Source organism: Limulus polyphemus, unplaced genomic scaffold, assembly GCF_000517525.1.
Source record: "Limulus polyphemus unplaced genomic scaffold, Limulus_polyphemus-2.1.2 Scaffold3062, whole genome shotgun sequence".
NCBI lineage: Eukaryota > Metazoa > Arthropoda > Merostomata > Xiphosura > Limulidae > Limulus > Limulus polyphemus.
Window position 1 is genome coordinate 29651 of NW_013668672.1, and position 11327 is coordinate 40977.

Consider the following 11327-nt stretch of genomic DNA (forward strand, 5'->3'; position numbering starts at 1 on the left):
AAATTTAGGGGCAGTTGAGAAGCTTGCAATTTTCCTTGAAATAATTTGATTGATGATGTTTTCTGGATACACATTTTCTTGTAAAATAGATTTAATTGTCTTCAGTTTAAAATCTAGTTTAGATTTTGAACAGATAACTAGAGCCCGATGGACTAAAGTAGCAATAAGGTTCGTTTAGCGACTTTTAGAACTGAAAGAATCCCATCATGTGTATTGTCTTGTAAAGGTAGGTTTTCTGTATATACTGGTGAGAAAATGAAAGTCATCTTTTTCAACTAAGATGTCTAGGAACGGTAAAAAGTTATGTTGTTCCTTTTTCGAAAGTAAATTTGAGAGCTGAGTGCAACGAGTTGAGGTCTTGTAAGAAAGACTCACATTCCTGTTCAGTTTTAAAAATGGCAAATGTGTTGTCTACATAGCGGAAGTAAACAGCAGGTCTGTTAACTTTGTTGAATAGTTCTTATTCATGGAAATCAATGAAAATATTGACTAAGGCAGGTCCAAGAGGAGAATCCATGGCAACTCCGTCAATCTGTTGATACATGATATCATTAAAGCTGAATTCCACCAAACGTGTTGCAGTATTCATCAGTTCAATAAACAGGTCCTTAGATATTGGAGGGCACTGAACTTCTCCACCATACAAAGTATCTGCACAAATTTTGATGGTTTCTTCCAGGGTTACATTAGTAAACAGGCTGCTGATTTCGAAGGAGCACAAAAATGATTGTTTAGGGTCAAAGGCTAAGGTTCTGTATGGTTGTAGCAAAAGAAAACGAGTCTTGGATACAGTTTTCTGAAAAGTACGTTAACACCTCTTCTAAAATTTTCGAAAGCCACTTCGCTAATTCATGTTGTGCAGAGCCAATCATAGACAAAATCGGTGGGAGTGGTACATCCTTTTTGTGCATCTTAGGAAGGCCATACATGCGGGAACGTTGTGAGCCCACGGGCCTAATCCGGTCATAAATATCACGTGGTAAGGAACCTTTCTTAACCAGTAGAAGTAGAACTGTGCATCTGAAAGTCCTGTAATATTACCATCTCACAGATAGTCAGTTTTAGGTGTCAGCCACACTAGCAAATCACCACTTTCAACTGAACTGCTAAGTAAATACATAAAGTCTGCAGACAGTGATATAGCAATATGTTGCAAATAACATGGTTTAGATGTAGAGATATCAAGTATATAGACAATAGTATGACATTGTAGGGTAATAAAAGATTATAAATTTTGCTTCTGCTGCTTTTGCAATACCTGAAAATGGTTTGCATGATATTAAATAAAGCATGATATAAATAAAGCATGATATTAAATAAAGCATGATATTAAATAAAGCATGATATTAAATAAAGCATGATATAAATAAAGCATGATATTAAATAAAGCATGACATTAAATAAAGCATGATATAAATAAAGCATGATATTAAATAAAGACATTTCACTCATTATTTACCCATTACGTTAGTTTTTCTGTTTAAAACAAAGCATAATATTTATGAAATTATAGAATAGAATCTTTAAACACAACATTTCAAGATGAATGCAAGATTTCTGCTACATACTTCTCAGAAAGATTACATCTTTTTCCATTGAGTCTTTCCGTAAAGCAATAGCTATTCTCTGAATTTCTGCCCAAAGCTGGTTTTCATTAGGGAATAATTTAAACCTGGGGCAACAAAATAATACACAGTTATTAAAATAGTAAGTAGGACTTCATTCTATCATAGATAAGTACAAAATAGAATAAATTAACAATGAATGCAATCTAAAATATCTAAAAACAGCAGCAAATGTGAAATGACTGCAAAATAAAATATTGTATACATCAATTAAAAATGATGTTTACTCTTTTAGATGTATTAAATATTCCTACCGTTTGTTATGTGTAAACTAAATATGTTAAAATACGACACCCCCATTTTTGATTTTTTAAGTGAATTTAATACCACTTCTATTATTCTCATAAAATTGGAATTCCTTGAAAAAAAAAAGTCACATTAATACACTATGTAAATTAAATATACTTGATAACTGTTCATACTGAGTTGTTAATAATGTATTTGAACACTGTCAAAAGAAGTATCTACCTCAAACCTGAAACAAATATTTTCCTACAACTTTAACAGTTCTGTAAATGAAAGATACTAATTTATATATACAAATCAGATATACAGTTCAAGCTAGTCAATAATATAGCTTGTAGAAACAATATTACTATTTATAGTCATTTCAAGTAAACCAATAGTTTATATGATATGCTTCTAATTCATTACATCTTGATACAAATATAAAAGTTGAAATATTTCACTTTATTTAACTTACATTTCTTCCAAATTGAAAGCAGCTTCCTTGATATTTCCTAGGTCTTTTGCCATAACATATGCTTCATACTTTAAAAAATAAATCAATAAACATAATAAGTTATTTACCCATCTCAGTACACATAAATACATGAAAACTGTTCAGGTGGAAGAATGCTAATTTTTGTTGGAAGTGCCAAACAGTCATAAGTTCTGGGTTATATATCAACTGGATAATTAGTGAGTCCTACCAAATTCTCTCCTTACAAAGTAATGTAGCAACAGTTGAAACTCTCAGTTAGTCCAAATAACTCAGTCAGTTAAAGAATATTGTCTGGTAAGCTTGGTCAAATACTGTCGTGTCTCAACTTCAAAATATTTGTAGCTAAATGTTCACCGACAAAAATAATAAACATCTCAAAACAAAACAATTAATAACTGTTTAAATAAAAACCATTTAACAGACCTTCAAACCAAGAACGAAAACTAAAGAGTTAATGAATATAAAATACTAGAATATCAAAAATTTATATAAACCTAAATACTTAATATCAGTTCATCACTCTTAGAATTTTCTGAAGTAAACAATAAAGAAGTTTTCACTTATTAAACAATCTTGTGTTCTATCTACAACAGTACTTGAAACTAAGAGTTAGTGGTTGTTTGTTCCATAAGTAACGTATATAATTACATTAACAGTGTTGGTTAGAATGTTTAATATATTTACTAAGAGTTAGTGGTTGTTTGTTCCATAAGTAACGTATATAATTACATTAACAGTGTTGGTTAGAATGTTTAATATATCTACTAAGAGTTTGTGGTTGTTTGTTCCATAAGTAACGTATATAATTACCTTAACAGTGTTGGTTAGAATGTTTAATATATCTACTAAGAGTTAGTGGTTGTTTGTTCCATAAGTAACGTATATAATTACTTTAACAGTGTTGGTTAGAATGTTTAATACATCTACTAAGAGTTAGTGGTTGTTTGTTCCATAAGTAACGTATATAATTACTTTAATAGTGTTGGTTAGAATGTTTAATATATCTACCTTTATTACTTTCAATTATATTTCTTATTATAAAACTTTTATTACGGAGATTGTTTTGTATTATTTGGTAAATATATGCATTTAGGACTAACTTAGATTTCCTAGGCTGGCCAAACCTTGTGATATTATTGGGATCATGACTGAAAATTTTTTAACAGTGAGGGTACAGAGACGAAACCTAATCTTTATAAGTAAAAATGTAAGAGAAGCATATTTAATCAAGTACACTCATAAATATGTTGAATTTTTTAGTTTCATTTTTAAGTAGCTTCCTCTAACTAGATGTTAATATTCCTTACTTTTTTAATTTTCTTGCTTGACATTATTAAACAAATACACTATTGAAGTTCCATTTTATTTGTTAGTATAATCGCATGCATAACTACTGGATAGGAAACAAGCAAAAAAATGAAATACCTGCACAGAAAAGTTGTTTGGAAAAAGAGTCTTTGCAGTTAACATCCATGCCTGGGCAGTATAAGAATCAGAGCTCTGATAAGACTTAGCTTTTTTAATCATATATGTTGCATCAGAACAATCCTCGTTAGCCTGGATACGGCTCCCACTACAAGGCATCATATTTGCTGATTTCTATAAATATGTATATATTAAAAGTTATTCTTCACATACATTTGTTTCTACATAAAGAAATGTAAAACATTTTATAAAAGTAGAAAAAATTACAACTACTCCCAAAATGGACTTCTTTTGAGTTTTGCACTGTTGTAATTCTCCTGTTTATTTAGTTCCAAGTGTTTCCAGTAATTTTTAAATGCTTATGTAAAGCAGAATGTTTAGCTAATAGGTTGATTAGTTTATGTAATATCAACATAACATTGCCTGCTCATATAACTGTTCAATGACCTTGATATCTTCGTAGCATAAACAAATTCAATAATTCTCAACAGTAATACCTCAAAAACAATGAAATATTCTAGACTATAGTATTTATTTTTCCTGTGGAATTTTGATAACAAGAAAAAAAAAGCTGTCAACTACTTATTGTACTCTCACATATGGTTATAAACAGTGAAATATAAATTATATATGTTTAATAGTGTTATAGATATTAAAATCTTTACTATTACTGTATGCACTCTATGAGCACAATAACAGCATACTGAATATTCTTGCAGAAAGAAGAACTTTGAAATTGTAAATTTTAACAATTTGATTGTGAATTAGCAAAATTAGTAAATAAACTACTAATTTGCCCTTTGATATCAAATTCTCTGAAGATTAACATGTTATGCCAAACAAAATAATAATTACTATTATTATTAAGACACTAAATTAAGAATGTGTTGCAAGGTAAACATTAAAGATGTTTGGTTATTTGCAATTTAACACTCATCACTCTTATTTTTAGTATTACCAGAATAATAAGTTATTCACCTCTTGTTCAGATGTCCCAAGATTAAACCTTATGTGTCTAAAAACTTAGAATATTATAGGCTTAAAATGGCATGTACTATACTGAATACAGCCACCTACAACAACAGTACATGTATATTTCAGCTTACAGTACACAATTTTCTTCTTTGCCCGACTTTCAGTTTCACTCTTATGTCTCTACTTTTCAGTGTTTTCATACGGTCTATCGTAACATAACCTTTTGTACTTAAGTTTTGACTATTCAAATTATTGTATTAATACAGTTTACATTTGCCACAATATTATCCAATTACAAAAGTTTTGTTTATGTAAAAAAATACATTTTTATTCACTCGAATGAATCCTCATAACGAAACACACTATCACAGGAATGAACTAACGCCGTCTATACAACGCTTAAAACGTATGTATATATATTTTTTTCTACATTACAAATATTAATAAAGTGCTATATGTTTGGTCCATAAAATTTCATTTTGTAAAAGTGATGCATTAAAAGATCATACGTTTACAGAAATGTTATCATAAAAACATTTTTCTGAACTCAATAAATCCATGCAATAACGAAACATACTTTAATTAAACATATGCGACTCACAGTGACAACCTTAATAATCTTTAAATATTTTATTTTATATTTACCTGATGGTTCATCTACTGAGATTTGTAGGTCATTATTGTCTACTCAAATTATTGTAATAATGGTTTTATTGGTGCTATTTAAATCATTTGTGTATATTTATAAGCACATTCTAACAAAATCTTATTGTGCGTATGTAGTATAGAAAGCTATTGACAAACCGATAAGACGAATTGTTATGTAAATAATTCACGTATTATTTATATACATATGCCCTATTCTTACGCTTAAAAATAATATGTGATATTATGCAAAATAATCCAATTGACAAGTAACACACGTGAACGTGTTTTCTCTACGTTCAAATCTTCACCAAATATTACGAATACAAGTAAAATGGCTAAAATTGTCACTAGCGAGTGTTGTTTTCTCGGTCTGATTTCTTCATACATATTCAGTTGAAAAATGTTTTCCATAATGAATTCAATTGAAAGCCCATATCGTTGTTTATTAGTCTGTCTGCCTTCTTGTGTATTTCAATAGCTTATCTAATATTTATTTGGTGAAATTATTATTATTATTTGCAACAACTTTCGTTTCTGTGAATTTGATTATGTGATATACATGAGCGGGGACTGCTGATTTTTCTATTTCCAAACGGAAACAATGATCTTAATATTCTTATATTTAACGACCGTTTAGTTTGACCTATGTGTATTTTGTTGCATTGGATCGAATATATTCCTTGTTTCTGGAAGCTATTGATGGAGCCTTTCCTTTTATTGAGTTTACTTGAAAGTTTTCAATAGAATTTGGTTGTTATTCAATAATGTACCTATTTTATTTGAGATTTCTGGGTAATAAGATAAACATATAGGTAGGTTTGATTTCTTTTTTGCTAACACATTGTTTATAAAACTTGTTTTTGATTTTGTAGAACAATCTGTTGATTAATTGGTATCAAATCCTCGCAATACAGCAACAAAGTAGTTAATTTCTTGTTTAATTCCTCTTAGGTTTGAGCAGTTATTGAGCATACGCCAAATTACTATTTTGTAAACACCAATTTTTGGGTTGCATGCATGGTTTTTGATAAACTTCAGTTTCAGTTGTGCCATTGGAATTTCTTGTGATTAAAACATCTAGAAAGACGATTTTATTATCACTTTCGGCTTCTTAAGTGAACTGTGTGGAAGAGTCACAGGAATCTAATAGGTCACGAAATTTCCTTAACCAGCAGTTGTCATTGGGTATAGCAATGAATGTGTCATTTACATAGTGTGTGTAGAAATATGATAAAATAATAAGTAACACATAATTGTAAAATGGGTAAACCTTTAAAAACATTTTAAATATGGCCAAACTATGACCACAAAAAAGTTAACTCTACACGTTTCGACGTTATAACGTCATCTTCAAGAGTGATTTGCAAGACATAATCGTGTTTTATTTATACTTTTTTTGTTGTTAAATAGGTCGTATGACCTATGTACAGGTTTACAATTCCCGCGTGAACTTTTCAGAGAAGGTCAAAACAAAACATTTATCAAATGAAATAGTCTCCATTCTTAACGATGATGCTTTTCCATCTTACAATCAGGTTGTTAAGGCTCTTCAGGTCATGATCAAATTTCTTAAGGCTCTTCTTGGTATTCTGAAGTTATTAATAATTAATAACCAATTTTGTAGTTTATACTTTAACTCATTGACTAAATTTCTCAGTTATAAACATTGGATGTCTAAATAGTATAATTTCCTTGAGTTGCAAGACATAATCGTGTTTTGTTTATACTATTTTTTTTTAAATAGGTCATGTGACCTATGTACAGGTTTACATAGGTTTATTATAACAAATAAATTGAATTTTGTGGGAAGCCACCCAATGTGGGTGACCCTGGGGGCAGGTTCCCCATTGTTAATCAGGCACCGAGTATACTGACTGTAAAATGATGTATTTTGTTTCATGAAATAAAAATATCACTTTATTTGAGTATATTCCAGAAACTACTTACAAACAGACAAGATTTTTAAAATTCTGTTCATATTATGGAAAACTATTAAACAAGAGCACTTATTTATATGCTTGGAATATGTGTTATTTGAGAAGTTGACACTTGTGGCATGAAGCCAATCTAATTCAGCTAAAAGAAGTACTCAAAAACACGAGCTCCACTACCTATTTTTTCCTGTTTATTTGATGTGAGAAATGTACATTTACTCAGGTCAATTACAGGACTGTTGAAACATTATTTCAATGAAAATAAACATATACAAAGCTACCAATCAAACATTTTAGATTTACATATTGTAAAGATATATATATATGTGAAATATTTTACCAGCTTTACAGAATATTTGAGCAAAAATGTGCACTTTGAAGTATACTTACATCTTATAAAAATTGATATATCAGAAATTTATGTGAACTTCAAAATTTATCTTACATAAATACAATTAAACCAAATTATCTGAAATTGGTGTACTGATATTTGTTTGTAAAATTTGTTTTACCAATAGTTCTTCATTGTTGTTTTTATACCAACACCATATAACTACGTTACATTATGTACATATTCAATACAAGATTTTTTTATTAAATACCCTAACATATCTTGCAAATTATCCCATTTTTAAATGTTTTCAACATGACAAGTATGATTACATAATTCAGTATACGAAGTACAAAATGATTGTATTTAAAAATGCAAATACAAACATCTGGCATGTATTAATGTCATCAAATGTGAAATGTGCACATCACACACTGTATGTTTATAAACACACTGATGTGACACATGACTTTGTACATAAAGTAAACTTACTCTCAAAAGTTCCAAATAGAGAACAAATTCAAGCAGCTACGAAGACACACACAATAAATATTTACTTCTGGTACAGTTAACATTTTACGAGTACAGAGACAATAAGATGCACTTAATGTAATTTCCAAACATGGTATGATGAATGACATAAGTTATGGTAGTGGAGTCAAATGTACACTGAACGTAAAAGTATTTCTAATCTAATAAAATGTCAACTAGAAATATCACATGTATAACGAATACTGTTTGAAATTTGGTTCTAACTGTTGTTAGTTTAAACTTAATAGAAAAAACAAAACAAACTAAAAGTTATTGCAGTAACCTAGTTTTTTTTTTATTAGTAGTAAGTTACTTAATGCTAGTTGAAGTAGAAATATGTAGATTCTTGAGAAAACAAATAAACTGAAACAGTCATCCTTATTTAATGGGGGGTGATAAATAAAAATTGATAAAGTACTTTTTCACTTTCAGCCCTCTTCAGGCTTAATGAACAAACAATACTTTAGAACATTTAAAATTAGAGAATCACAATACTGAATGCAGTCAAAAGAATGTGTTCTGTATTGTTTAAACAATGATGCTACAGAAGTTTAATTATATAGAACTGAGATAAATTACTTATGAAAGAATGCAGGAAAAATTTTAGAGAAAAGTAGAGAAATTTTATATTTAAGACTTCGATTTTGTTCCTGCAAAAATGATAGATATTGGTCCAAAAATATGATTCAAAACTAGCTTGTTTTCATTGAGTTACTTCACCGTTATCAATGTTAATACTGAGAGAAAGACCCTTCATATTTATTTAGAAACATCAGTAAGCTAAACAGCTGAAGGTTTTGCAATGTTCAATACATATAAAATGTATTACGAACTCATACAAAAGTTGACATTTTATTCCCACCACACGAAGGGTTTGAAAGACATTTTAGTTGTGATATTTTTCAAAAAATAACTAAAAAGACATTCACGGAATTCTAACTTCATTATAAACAAAATATATATATAAATTAATAATTTATCAAATTTTAAAGGCCCTACTTCTACAGCAGGAACAAAAAAAAAAGAGAGAGAGAAAGACACAAGACATTACATAAGCAAGTAATCCATGAAACACCAGTGCAGTGAAACCATTTCTTGGCCTTGTACGTTACTGTTGCAGAATTCTCTATGAATAGCTATTCCGTTACACAGAGTTACGTAACATTTAAGAAATGACCTCTGGACAAAAACTGTCTATGTGGGTTTAATGAATATTTTGTAAAGTTTCAGTTCAGAGATATTTATTTTAGAAGTTTTAGGTAGTTCACTAATAAACAGAGTAATGAACCCTTGGGAACTGATAAAATGACACTTTCCATTTCATGTGATAATGAAAATCCTAACTCTATTAAAAAAAAAGAAGTTTCTATATTACCAAAAATCATAACTGAAATTGAGATGAACTTAAGAAACAGAAAATCAGAAACATTAACTTGCATTAAAGGCTGAATTTAAAGCTGCATTCATAAGACAACCAAACTGGAAACCACTACATATTTCTTTACACTGTGTTCTCAAACTTATCAAATGCATGAGAAAACACAGAAGCAGGTTAACTCAATACTTACCAATGTTTCATTTAACCGTTTATCATTCATAGCAGGTTAACACAATACTTACCAATGTTTCATTTAACCGTTTATCATTCATAGCAGGTTAACACAATACTTACTAATGTTTCATTTAACCGTTTATCATTCATAGCAGGTTAACACAATACTTACTAATGTTTCATTTAACCGTTTATCATTCATGGAAGAGTTTTGTCCATTACCGTAATTGGCGTAAATATATGGGTGGAAATGATGTAAATATATCGATGGAGATGATAAAAGGTTAAAAAACACTGGGTTATTACCTCTTCTGATTATTTCCTTTTAATCATTTCATGTGTAATTTTAGTTCAAATATTGGTCTTTTACATTTCAATAAACTATTTTTTTAAATAAATCAGCTGTTCTGTTACACGACGTTTTGAAAAGTGGCAAAACATGAAGTGCGCATTAAGTTAATATTTTATCATGAAAATATCATAGTTAGGAGTTATTTCTTTGTAACAATACATATAAATTTTTTATGATATGCACCATATTTTGTAAAAATAACTTTTCATTCTATCTTTCCTTGTATGCATGAGCATCAGACAAGTTTTAATGTCCTATCGCGGAACATTAATTTTTGATAAAATAAAACGCTATTGTATCCCAGTTTTGGCAATTAATTTGGGTTATATTAGAAACAGTAACCTGTAACAGGTTCTGAAGCAGTTATATCTTAGTTTGATAATTAATGGTTAATTTTAGGAGGTTATGCATTACCCCTAAAACAAAAACTTAATCTTTACGTTACTAAAGATTACAGATATATACTACAAAAAAATTCCATAAGAAATAAACATGCCAAGAAGCAGATAGCAACAAAGTACAACCATATAAAGAATGAGAAAACTGTATATAAAAGTGACAATATTGTACTAGAAACAATCCACTATCATCATCTGTATATTTCTACAAAATTAAAAAAAAAATGTACATATAGGGATCAGCAAAACAAACACAGATCGGTAAGTTAAACTGTAATTCATATTAATCTTCTTGTACTTTCATTAGGCAAGAACAATGGCACATCTCCGAGTTGCTAAGTAAAGTAATATTTTATTTGGACAATACTTTTCAATGTTTGGAATCCCTGAGGTAATCTGTTATTAAGTGTGGGAACTCCCATTTTTGTTGAATACTCTTGTTTCCACCACAGAAAAAAAAACACTTCCTACCATTTAAAAGGCAATAAAAAGTGACAGAAGGCCTTCTACATATAAAACCAATAATTCCTGTACAATTACACAGAAATACCCCCCCATATGATTATGGAGTAATCCTAATAAACCTACCATATAGGGAATGAAAAGTGATAGTAACAGCAATAACCATGCTGGTAATGAAGTTCCTGTCAAACTGGAAACCTACATCTACACAATATACCCCAGTTTTCTTTCATACTCACAAATATTGATCATGAAAAAAGTTAAATATTCATGACAAAAGATCATCCATAAACACTTTTTTATTCATCCTCAGACACCATAACTATGAAAAGTGAAGATATGATAGCTGTAATGTCAGCCTGACAGCAGT

The 11327-nt window shown here is 29.5% G+C and overlaps 1 protein-coding gene across 3 annotated transcripts in view; it reads right to left on the bottom strand.

Annotated features, from left to right (window-relative positions):
* Nucleotides 1-5111, bottom strand: part of LOC106468578 (integrator complex subunit 10-like) — a 34657-nt gene extending 29546 nt beyond the window's left edge. The window contains exons 1-4 of one of the 3 annotated variants that reach the window (XM_013929013.2): nucleotides 4881-5111; nucleotides 3775-3948; nucleotides 2329-2396; nucleotides 1569-1672 (exon numbers count right to left, since the gene is read on the bottom strand). In XM_013929013.2, coding sequence (XP_013784467.1) covers nucleotides 1569-1672; nucleotides 2329-2396; nucleotides 3775-3948; nucleotides 4881-4949 — 415 coding nt within the window. In that variant the 5' untranslated portion in view covers nucleotides 4950-5111. Of the gene's footprint in view, nucleotides 1-1568; nucleotides 1673-2328; nucleotides 2397-3774; nucleotides 3949-4732 lie in introns of all 3 variants that reach the window. The other 2 variants (XM_022396917.1, XM_022396916.1) reach the window with 2 other exon arrangements.
* Nucleotides 5112-11327: the final 6216 nt, after the last annotated feature.